The 12,053-nt window shown below is 42.5% G+C and overlaps 1 protein-coding gene across 1 annotated transcript in view; it reads right to left on the bottom strand.

Annotated features, from left to right (window-relative positions):
* The window catches only part of LOC143280819 (mediator of RNA polymerase II transcription subunit 6-like), a 30,726-nt gene that overhangs the window by 1,961 nt on the left and 16,712 nt on the right, over window positions 1-12,053 (bottom strand). Inside the window, exons 6-7 of the mRNA XM_076585519.1 lie at window positions 9,351-9,419; window positions 1,654-1,794 (exon numbers count right to left, since the gene is read on the bottom strand). Coding sequence (XP_076441634.1) covers window positions 1,654-1,794; window positions 9,351-9,419 — 210 coding nt within the window. The remainder of the gene's footprint in view (window positions 1-1,653; window positions 1,795-9,350; window positions 9,420-12,053) is intronic.

The raw sequence follows: 12,053 nt of genomic DNA, 5'->3' as shown, positions 1-12,053 counted from the left end.
TCTGGTATAAAACATTTTCTGCTTGTAATGGAGATGAATCTGCGGTACTTCATCTATAGATACCAGATCTAGACAGCATAATATACTATCTGCAGCCATCAAATTATCTGTGCATCATCAGCTGAGTAATTTCAGCACACAGGAAAAAGCATTAACATTTTTAGCCAACTGTTGCTGTTTTTGTTCCATAAAGTGACTAATCAGTGTGATGGCTCTTGTGGCTAGATGGGGACATAGATCATGTGTGTGTGTGTGTGTGTGTGTGCGCGCGCAGGCATGCATGTGTGTATGAGTGTGCGCGCACCTCTGTGTGTGTGTGCCTGTGTCTTTGTGGGGTGGTGTGTGTATGTACGTGCATATACCAGTGTGTGTGTTAGTATGTTACGTTTGAATGTTAATGTCTGAAAGGTAGGAGAGGTGGAGGAAGACAGGTTGAATGGAGAGTTGGGGGAAACCAGGAGTAGGTGCACCTGCGGGTGTATGTTCTTTTGTGTGTGTGTGTGTGTGTGTGTGTTCCCCCGCCATGGGAACATCGGTATATTGCCAAGGACAAGAGTGAATAATTTTCCGTTTGTTTGTTGTTAATTCAAAGTGTATTTGTTTGTTGTTTATAATTCAAGGCACTCAAGATTTTATCAAAAAGACTCAGAATTGACTCTCAGCTGGATCTAATTAATGCACTGTACTGTTTAGCACAACTGTGGTTCCTTCAACAAAGAACAGATTAGAAAGTGGCCTTTCATTATCTGGACAGACGAACAGTGTGGAATTTTTTCCTTCCATTTTGTCATCAAATACAGCTGCAGTAGTGTCACAATAGCCCTTCGTGACATCATACCTTCACCTCCTTCCCCATTTTCTCCAGATTTACACAGGTCTGAGGAATGGACTCTGGGGCTTTTTTTTTTTTTTTTTTTTTTTTCGCAGCAGTCATGCCCAACTGATAGGGGGGTTTTTGTTGTTGTATTTTTGATGAAATGGAAAAGTGGATTTACATGTTTCTGCATAGCTCTCACATCCCGGCACTTGGTCATGTACTTGAGTAAATGCATGCAAGTGGAAACTGCACTATATGCAAGTTTGCTAAAGTAAAAGTGAAATTTCTTTACGTACAGATGTGGGGGTGACTGTGCACCCATAACGTATGGCATGGGATTAGTTCCTATAAAGAAACCATGGGTTACTGTACACCCACCATGTACAGCAAGGGATTAATTCCTATACAGAAACCATGAGTTATACCCACGACGTACGGCAAGGGATTAGTTCTGATACAGAAACCATGGGTTACCATACACACATGACGTACAGCGAGGAGTCATTCCTTCATAGAAAGCATGGGTTTCTGTACACCCACGACATACAGCGAGCAAATGTTTAGGCGACGTACAGAAATGGTAAATGTGAAAATGATTAAAATATTGCTTTAACTTTTAATGAATAACAGTATGGAAACAAAATGAGCTAGCAAAGAAATCCAGTTGCGTGTATATATCACACAACAAAGTCCAAAATTCTGCTTAAGTAATTAAAAAGAAATAATTGAAAATCTAAATAAATAATCAAATTAAAAACAACAAATGACTGCCAAAAGAAACAAGTATCAGAAGAAAAAACAAAAAACCAAGGTCACAAAGCTGTTTGATTACAGACCTTTAACCTCTGGGGGCGGGGGAGGAGCAAACTTCCGGGCCAGTTCCCCAAGAAGCAGGTCGACCCGTTGCCTTTGGAACATGGAGCTGGGCTCCTCTTTCTTCTTCTTCAACTTCTCCTTCATCTTCTGCTCCTCTTTCTCTGAGCACACCACACACATAATATACCACCACAGGTTTTTTTAACAATTTAACTTACAGCACACACACACACACACACACACACACACACACACACACACAAACGGCTATGACAGTTGAGATAAGCAGCAGTATTTCTGAGCACAAAGAGTATGTCAAACCAGTAGAGTGCCTTTTAGACATCAGCTGATGTCCTACATAAAGTGTTGCCATGATGCCTATAAGACGTCCTGCATATGTTCCGATTTTACCTTTACTGGAGCTTGATTCAATTCACATAAAAAGACTCTGAACAGTTAGTCTGATGTGTCTGGATTATAAAAATACTATTTAAATCAGGTAGAAGACCCCTTTCTACTCAATAATAATTAGCTGACCATGTGATATGCGTGGAAAAGGGGGTTGCATCATGTGCAAAAAAATGCGTTGAAAACTGTCCAGTAAAGCAAATAGTCACAGTCAGCAGATTTACACAGTTCTGAAAGCTCTGCTTGTGATTATGGACAGTTTTCACGATGGAGAAGGATCTCTCTTGTCTGATGATTGGTTTGAAAACGAAGATAACTGACAACAACAGTGATGAAACTTGATGGTAATTCAGTCCATCCATCCAGTCTTCTTCTTCTTCCTCGTTCGCCTCCCGTTAGATGAGCAGCCCAGTGTCCTCGATGAAGGCTGCCGTCCGTCGCAGCTCCTCCAGGGTGCCGTACAGCTTGGCTTCCACTGCTGTCGGGTGTTGGCCAGTACTTCCTCCTGGATGCTGCATGCGTCCTACAGTCTTGAAGGATGTGGTCGGTTGTCATTGGTCCCTCACCACAAGGGCACTCTCCACTCTGTCCAATGCCAAATTTTGTGTGCAGGTGGTGGAGCAGGCGGTTGAGTCCAGTCCTCAGGCAGAAGATCTTGACCTGTTCCTGTCGTTCCAGCAAATGGTATCTGTCATCTGGGTTGTATTTGGGGTGCTGGAGGCACCACTTTATTCCTTGCTATGCCTTGATGATGGTCTTGATTTCATCGTATGACACCAGTTTGTTGGCCTGCTCCTTCTGTGCACCGTCTTTTGCCAGAATGTCTGCTTTTTCATTGCCTCTGATGCCACAGTGTGCTGGTGCCCATTGTATCACTGCTTTCTCCACTCTGGCACTCAGGGCAACAAGGGCTGAAGTGAGATGGTTCTGTTCTTTGCAGTGGGGGTTCTTGAGGGCTTGGAGCACGAAGAGAGCGTCTGAGAACACCACCACCTGCCCTGTTGTTCTTGTGGAGTTCTGCGAGAATCTTGTGGCTTCCTCACAGAGGGCTTCTCGCTCAGCTCATAAGTTGGTGGATCCCTGTTGGGATTGCAATTTCTTCATCTCTGTCTTTGTATCGGAGGAAGATTCCAGCTCCACCATCCCTCGTTGCTTCTGTGGCGGAGCCATCTGTAGACATGGGTCCAGTCTTTCTGGGGGTACTGGTTGCAGATGTACTCAATAGCCAGGGCCTTCCTTTGGGTGTCTGACTGTGTTCCTCTCTTTTCCACTCTGGGAATGCTGGTGACGACTGTTGGGAACACGTGCCTCTTCCAAGATGGGTGGGTGACATTTGCCGGGATAGGCTATGCTTCGTGTTCCATCAAGACTGGGGTTTGTCTTTCAAGGCGTCTTGACTGGTGGATGAAGCTGCTTCTTTTCAGCCGGCTCTTGGTGGGTCTGCTCATCCTGTTGTTCATTGGATGGTTTTCAAGGCATTTGAATTTTGCTGCCTGGATGAGGATCTTTGTGTCCCTTCTGTCCTCCAATGACTGTAGCCCAGTGGTCTCCTCCATCTTCAGGATTGGGGTGGATCTCATGGCGCCAGTTATGACACACTGAGCTTGGTTCTGTATCTTGTTGAGATAGTCGAGGTTAGACTCTGCAGCTGATGCCCATGCTGATATCCTGTACTCAACTACAGGTCGGACTCTCCCCGTATAGTCTCTTTAGGATACGTTCATCAGCACACCAGTCCGTCCCTGCAAGTTTCTTCATGATCGCCAGTCTCAGCTTGGCCCTGCTACAACATCTGGTGATCTGCTGTTTCCAACTGAGCCTGCGGTCAAAGGTCACTCCCAGGTAGGTAGGTGTGGGTTTGTCTGCAAGCCTTTGGTTGTTCAGTGTCAACTTCGCCTCTTGCTTCTTGCTGGATAGGCTGAAGACTGTGTAGGTTGTTTTGCTTGAGCTGACAGAGACAAGCCATTCCTTGGTCCAGTTGCTGATCTTGTTGAGCGCAGTCTGGAGGCGTACCTGTGCTGTAGTGGTGTACTCTTCAGAGTACCAGGTCATCTGCATAGATCACTCCTCTGACCCCTCTTGGCAGTTCTCCAACGATGTCATCTATGAAGATGAGGAACAGCGTTGGGAAAAGGACTCCTCCTTGTGGTACTCCCTGTCTCAGCACCTTCTTCTTGCTCTTCTGGCCCTGAATCTTGACGCGGGCTTGGCGGCTGTGTAAGTACTGGCTGATCCTCCCAGACACACCACATCGCCATAGTTTGAGCCCGAGTCCGTCCTTCCTGACTTTGTCGAACACCTTCTCCATGTCAATTCAGACAGCAAGCGTGTTCTTCTTTTCTTGGAATGATTCCTCAATGCTTTGAGTGATGCATGTGATCTGGTCTTCTGTTGATCTGTGTTGGCAGAAGCCTGCCTGTTCAGGGCTCAGCAGCTGATACTCCTCAAGGTGCCAGACAAGGCTAGTGTTGACAAGTCTCTCCATCAGCTTTCCTAAGCAGCTTGTAAGGCTGATGGGTCTGTAGCGGTAAGCCTTCGACTTGTCCTTTCCCTTTTTGTGAATGGGGATCATGTCTGCTTCCCTCCAACACTGTGGGACTGATCCTATCTTCCAGCTGGAGTTGAAGATTGTTAGGACTGCCTTGCTCTTCATCCCAAGATGCAGAATCATTTCATTTGTGATTCTGTCTGGTCGAGGCGACTTCTTCAGGTTGAGGCTCTGCAACGCCTCCTCCAGCTCTTTCTCTGTGAAAGCTGAGGTCATGACTTCCTCTTGGGGCTCTTTCTCATGAAGTTCACCTTGGGCCCTGTGCACTGCAGCTCTATGTTCAGGAGGGACTTCCAGATTGCTGATGTTTTCATAGACGTCTATGAAGTGGTCTGCTGCTTTCTTTCCAGAGAGGTAATTTCCATTCTCTTGTAATTGTGGTGTGACTCGTTTCGTTGCTGAGGGTTCTTGCCAGTTTCCACAGCTTGCTGCCATCCTTGTTGAGATTTAGGATTTCAGTTTTCTCTTGCCAGCTTTTTCTTGCAGCTTGTGCGCAGGACAGCTTGTATCTGGCAGTTACTTCCTTCAGCGCTATGTTGTTCTCCAGTGATGGCTGATTTTCTGCTCGGTCCCTGGCTTCTGTAACAGCATCTTCCAGATTCTGGAGTTCCTCCGTCCAGTAGGGCTTGTAGTCTTTGCATGCTCCTCTTGGGATGGATTCTATAGCAGTTTCAAGACGGCCTTTGTGAAGTCTTGAACCATCTTGTTTGAGTCCTTCTGCCTGATGTTGATTGGCTTTGTGTATGTATCTGTGAGGGTCTTGAAGAGAGTCCAGTCCGCCTTTCTGTAATTCCAGCAGGGAAAACACTTTGCTTGAGAAGCCTACAAGCTGAGGTTGACAGAGAGTTTTACGGGCTTGTGGTCACATCCTCCAAGCTGGTTGAGGACTGTTCTTGTGGTCCTGACGAACAGGTCGTTGGTGATGAACGCTAGATCTGGTGTTGATGTGGTCATCCAGCGTCTAGAGTAGAAGGTGGGTTCATTATCTTCTTGGTAGATGAGATGAAGATGTGTGTCAATCTCCCAATGCTCAACTTCTTCACCTCTCCTGTCCGTCTCCTCATAGCCCCATCTCTCTGAGTGACTGTTGAAATATCCCACCACCACGCAGTTGTTGTCTGGGATGTTCATGTATGTGAGGAAAAGATCTCTATCTTGAGGGCAACAGACATTGTAGATCCTGATGTTGTGTTCTTTAAAGACTACATCAACCCCTATATCCCACCACCACGCAGTTGTTGTCTGGGATGGTCATGTATGTGAGGAAAAGATCTCGATCTTGAGGGCAACAGACATTGTAGATCCTGATGTTGTGTTCTTTAAAGACTACATCAACCCCTTGGATCTCTGCCTGTTGATTGGTGTTGATCTTGAGTTCTTGTGCGGCGATGGAATTCCGCACCAAGACAAGCACCCCTCCTTTGTTTCTTTCCTCACGGTCCAACCTGATGGTCTCTGATGGTTTACGGTTAAATGTGTCTCTTGGACACATGCAATGTCAATATTTTCTTGGTGCATCCTTTCTGCCAGGCCAAGTTTCTCCTTATGCACCCCTTCTGCATTCCACTGGAGAATGTTGAGTGTTCTGGGTGGTACTGTTTGCTTGGCCCCAGCAGGAGGATGAGGTTTCCTTCTTCATCGCATGGGCATGCAGAATTTCCTTGTCCGACCACCAGTTGCTTAGGGTGGGCCCCTTTGAGGCATAGGGCCCGGCTCCCGGCCTCCCCGGCGGATCTCCGAAGGTCGAGCGCCACATCGAGATTCTGTGGACTGCATCATCATGGAAGTGTGGATGCGTGGTATCGTGGTTTAAGTTGCGCCAGTGGGCCGATACCGCCATCTTCAGCTGGAGTTTTCTTTCGGGGTGCCTCACTCTTAGCTCATGGCCCGTACGTCCTGCCCTGTGAGCACAGGGGGGATTATTTCTCCGAGGGTCCCACCCCGGGGCTAGAGGTTATAACACGCCTCTTGACTGCATGATGAACCCGTCATAGGACACACGGGGTATTTCAGTGAGGACAACAGTACCACCTGTTGACCCACCCCGTCCTGGTAGGAACATCGCCAGTTGGTCCGTGACTGCTTATTCGGCCAGACAAGCTGACTTATATTGCAGCTAAGCCCCATATCCGAGGGCCGTTCCCCTATCCGCCACCCAGGGACCCGCTGGGTTCGGGATGGTCGCCCCACTACTGAATTGGAAGCAGCCTGGTCCTGGGTCCATCCAATCAGACAGCGTTTTTGAACAGCTGGCTATGACTGACAGAATACGTGCAGTGAGCGTTGGAAGAAGGGGAGGAGAGGGAGAGGAGGGAGTGATGTAAGACGATCGGTCGAATGCCAGCCAGAGGTCATCAAAGGGGCGTGGCTTATGGGAAGAGAGTACTCACATTTCAAAGCAGACAGAAGGGAATCAACAGCTGCCAATGCTCCACGATTTTCATGAAACGCAGGGCTGAACCTGCACTGGCCGTGAAACACGTGCTTTTAGTTTTTAACACTTTTTTTTTTTTGGCTGAATCAGATGGATAACTTGTTTGAAGAGGTGGCAAGCAGTTTTTGAGACCGTGATTGAACTTTTACGATGACTTTACCCACCTTTGTCATTGTTGGGGCAGTGATTTACTTACATGTCTGCACGAGCTGTGATTTGTTTTCATAAACTTATAGCCTGTTTTAGTTTCTTCTACAGGTATAATCTGACAATAGGCATGCTATTTCTAGCTGCATTTTGTTTCTTTTCTCTATGGATGTCATTAAGTAGAGGTGGAAATAGACTTTTTTGCTGCACAAAAATAATCATCTTGACTTTACATACTTGAACAGTTACCTACAATCAACCTAATTGGGGGAAAAAAAAGCCCAGAAGCAGAATCTTCACTCATTTTCCTTCACAAAAACGTTTACTTTCTTTCTGTATCGCCCATAGCTTTTGTGCTAGATTTTTTTGTCATTTATTATCCCTGAATCCTCAAAATTCCCTGGCAAGGGGAGAGCACTTTTTTTTTTTTTAATACAAAATTCTCTGGCACTGAACTGGTTTACAGTGTGACTGTGCTTTCTGGTACAAAAATGCTTTGAAATGTGTCAAGAGCATCCATGATAGATGTATATGTTGGTAGCAAACTATTTTCATAAACAACCTCCTAAGTCACATTCTTTGAGTTTGAGGTGATGTGAGCAGACACACTCTTGTGTGTACACATGCTTCCCTTTGTGTACATGTGCTTCATTCTTCAAAAACACATATACACAAGTCACAGTCCTAACAAAGTGTTAGATCATGTGCAAATGGAAGATTTAAATTCAACACAATCCACACTAGAGCAATAACAAACCCAGACAAAAATAATCACTTGGCACACATATTACAACACAAGCAGCAGCACACTAGAGCAATAATAAACCTAAATGTACACAGTCGTCAAAGTTTCTTCAGAAAGCATGCTACAAGACACACTGGGGAATGGCTGCACCAGATGATAGGCAAAACTAAATATAGGTATGTGACCACATGACATAAGCGACAGAAAATGCATTCCTCTTTTGCACACAAAGTATTAGGGATCATAATAGACAATGACCTGTCATAGTCAAATCATATTACAGACCTAGGAAAACAAATTTCCAAAAGAATATACCAACTTACCAAGGCTAAGAAATTCCTCAATCTTCAATCAAGGAAACTATTTTTCATGCACATATATATATTATCTCTAATGAACTATGCATCCACCTTATGGGACAATGCCAGCGATGCTAACCTCAAACACATCAGTCATTTGTACAAAAGAGCTATAAAACTTATCAAATTAAAATTTAATACAGTGACTGATACTGACTACAGAAATCTAGACATCCTCCTGCTAAGAAGTAGACTCTTATTTAACAAATGTATATTTATGCACAGTGTCATGAATGGAACGGCCCCAAAGAAAATAATCCAGAATTTTATCATGAATGAAAATAGACATACTCATAAACTGTCTTTTCCACAACCATGAAACAATTTATATAAATCTAGTTTAGCATATTCTGGTGCAACGATATGGAACAGCTTACCTTCCTTTTTAAAATCATATCATTTGAAGCAAACCTTTAAAAAAGCTCTCAAGAAATATTTGATGGAAAAAATGATATATGTTTTGTCATGATTAGCCTTGCCTCTGATATTCCTGTCTATCTATTGTGTATCCGTCTGTTTTTTTTCTGTCTTCTGACTCCAACCCTCTTTCCTCACTTTCTGAACTTGTATTTTGTCAGTTCCGTCTGCCTGCCTGTCTTCAGTCTCGCTCTTGTTCTCACCCTCACTGTCTCTCTTCCAAAACATCTTTTTTAATGATCTAAGGATGATGCTTTTGTATCAATAATTGTTTCAACATCATGTATATAATTATGTTCATTTGCTAATTGTCCGTACACTGTTTTTCACCATAGAATGTGTGTCTTATTGTGCTTGATTTTTCATATTATACTCTTCCTACCCCCTCCCTCTTTTTTCCTATTTTCTTGTCTTCTCTTTTTTTTTCTCTCTTTTTTTCTGAGTGCAGGATGAAAAAAAGCTGTACAAGCTTATTCTTTTACCCTCAATAAAGATCATTTTGACTTGACTTGACATGCACAACGGATAGGCAGCAAACACGCAGTTTCACAGACATGAAAGCACAAACAAAAGTGCACAGGCCCAGCACTGATCAGGCTGATCAAAGCTGGGGTAGCTGAGTGTCAATAAGTACTGTATTGCAAAATGAAGGTATTCACCCTTTTCCTCTTTGTTTTTGAACTCCCACCAGTATCCTTTGGAAGGATGGTATCTGGAGAAGGACTGAGCTGTACAAAGGAAAACATTCACAGCCATTCTTCACACACGAACAAGTCATCAGAACATTAAAAAAAAACCAATAAAAAACACCAACAAACAATAATAATAATAATAATGAAAGATTTTTTTTGAAAATTTAAAGGCAAATACTATCTGCATGAAAAAAAAAAAATCTGGATCATCATCATTTTAATTTGTTCCACTTTAAATTATTTTTTTAATACCATTTTTTATTTTAACTTTACAACTTGCTTTCAAATCAGACAGCTGATGCACAAGCAACAGTTTACAGGAAAATGCATTCCCTGAACAAACTATGCGTAATTCTTTAATGGATCAAGAACAGTGTCAATTTCAGTTCAAAGGAGGTGTCAAAGCATGCAGGCTGATAATATATGCTCCCAACACATCTGCCTTTCAACCCAATGGACTTTACAGCCTTGGTAGGTTCCCCTGCCATACTGATGCAGAAAAACAAAGAAAATATACTAAAATCAACAGTTTTTTCCTCCAAACTGACACGTGGGGGCACAGACAAATACTAAATAAGTTTTGATGCCAGGGCACTGCTCGGGCTAATAGGCTGAATGAGCTTAATTTTTTTTTTTTTTTTAATTTTAAGAAAAAGCTTGACCAATGCACAAAGCCAACATGCTGTCAGACCTTGACAGCCTATATACAAATCAGTACAAAAAAGATGAATATATCTTGTATAAAATTTTTTTTTAAAGTTCATACATTTATGCTGCAATAAACTTTATCCTATTTTATATGCAAACATGAGGAGGACAGGTGAGTGAACAAAACAAAACTAAACAATCAAGAGATGCAAGACCTTCAAGACTTGCTTTTGATATGCACTTTATCCAATAAAGGATAAAGAGATAAAAATCATTCAAAATATATTCTAATTCCTATGTTAAATACTAAGCTTGGAAAAAAAAGTTACTGGGTCAGGATTGTATCAAGCAAGTTCAGCTTGGAAGCAAGAAGACTTACCACAGAGCCAAAACTTGTCTGCATACTAACTGGTTTTTTATCATGAAAATTGATTACTGTACCTGAGGTGATAATAATAATGACAGTATTTTATATTTATATAGCGCTGAATCTTGTGCATAGACAAATCTAAGCGCTTTCACAGCAGTCATTCACACGCATGCATAACTCTAAAACTGAAGAAACTGAAGACAAGGAAGAGGTAGGGGAGGGATGTATTTCAATTATTTTACTTTTGAGACTTTTTTAAAGTTTGGAGTAAAGGAGCTGTTGCCATCTCCTCAGGCACACAACAACATGCTGCCATTTTCTCCAGATCTGTGCAGACTGGTGTACACTACCAAAACTGAGACTTGCTGTCGATTCAATTTTTTTTTTATGTTCATTCTATTTAATTCAGTATCCACTTTAAAATATTCACATGCAGTAAACATGTCAATGGTGTAGTTAGTGTCATACTATGTGTTCTGTCCAGAATTTTTATTTCTTTTAATTGTGAACAAGAAAATGATGTCATGCTATCTTCAAACTAGGAAAAGCCCAATTTATATATATATATATTTTTTTTTTTTTTTTATCTGCAGCCTAAATGAAATAAACTGTTCATGATCCAGAAATAGGGCTTAATCAAGAAGACTTAAAACTCATCATTGGTATGACTATAAAGATTTGTTCATCCCATTATCTATGTTTCATCCAAATTTGGTATTGGCAGACAAAGTATTTCCAGAGAAAATGAATTGTTAAAATTTACAATGGACACACACACACACACATCTTATTTATTGCTTTTTGTGTGTGGTACATGTAACTTTGCATGTGTTTCTTATAAACCTAAGGTTTAACCAGTAGAGTGCCTATAAGATGTCAGCTGACGTCCTACAAAAAGTGTTGCCTATAAGGCATCCACTAACGTCCTGCATATGTTCCAATTTTTCCTTCATTGGATTTTGGTTCAATTCGCATAAACAGACTCTGAATGGTTAGTTTGATGTGTCTGGATTATAAAAATACTACTTAAATGAACAGACATCAGGTAGAAGTCTGAAGACCCCTTTCTACTTGATAATAATTTGCTAACTGACCACGTGATATGCGCGTGGAAATGGGGGTTGCATCATGTGCAAAAAAAATGCGTTGAAAACTGTGTCCAGTAAAGCAAATAGTCATAGTCAGCAGATTTACACAATTAGTGAAAGCTCTACTTGTGATCATGGACAGCTTTTGTGATGGAGAAGGATCTCTCTTGTCTGATGATTGGTTTGAAAATGATGGTGATTGACAACGACAGTAATGAAACTGACAGCCCATTTGATGGTAATTCAGTCCATCCATCCAATCAGACAGCGTTTTTGGACAAGCGGCTATGACTGACAGAATATGTCCAGCGAGGAAGAAGGGGAGGAGAGGGAGAGGAGTGATGTAAGACAATAGGTCGAATGCCAGCCAGAGGTCATCAAGGGGGCGTGGCTCTTGGGAAGAAGGGTACTCATATTTCAATGCAGACTGTAGGAAATCGACAACCGCCAATGCTCCACGATTTTCACGAAATGCAGGGTTGAACCTGCACTGGACATGACACGCATGCTTTTTGTTTTTTATGCTTTTTTTCGCTGAATTAGCTAGATGACTTGTTTGAAGAG

The sequence above is a fragment of the Babylonia areolata genome, chromosome 4 (assembly GCF_041734735.1).
Source record: "Babylonia areolata isolate BAREFJ2019XMU chromosome 4, ASM4173473v1, whole genome shotgun sequence".
Classification (NCBI taxonomy): Eukaryota; Metazoa; Mollusca; class Gastropoda; order Neogastropoda; family Buccinidae; genus Babylonia; species Babylonia areolata.
This window is presented reverse-complemented; position numbering and strand designations above follow the sequence as displayed.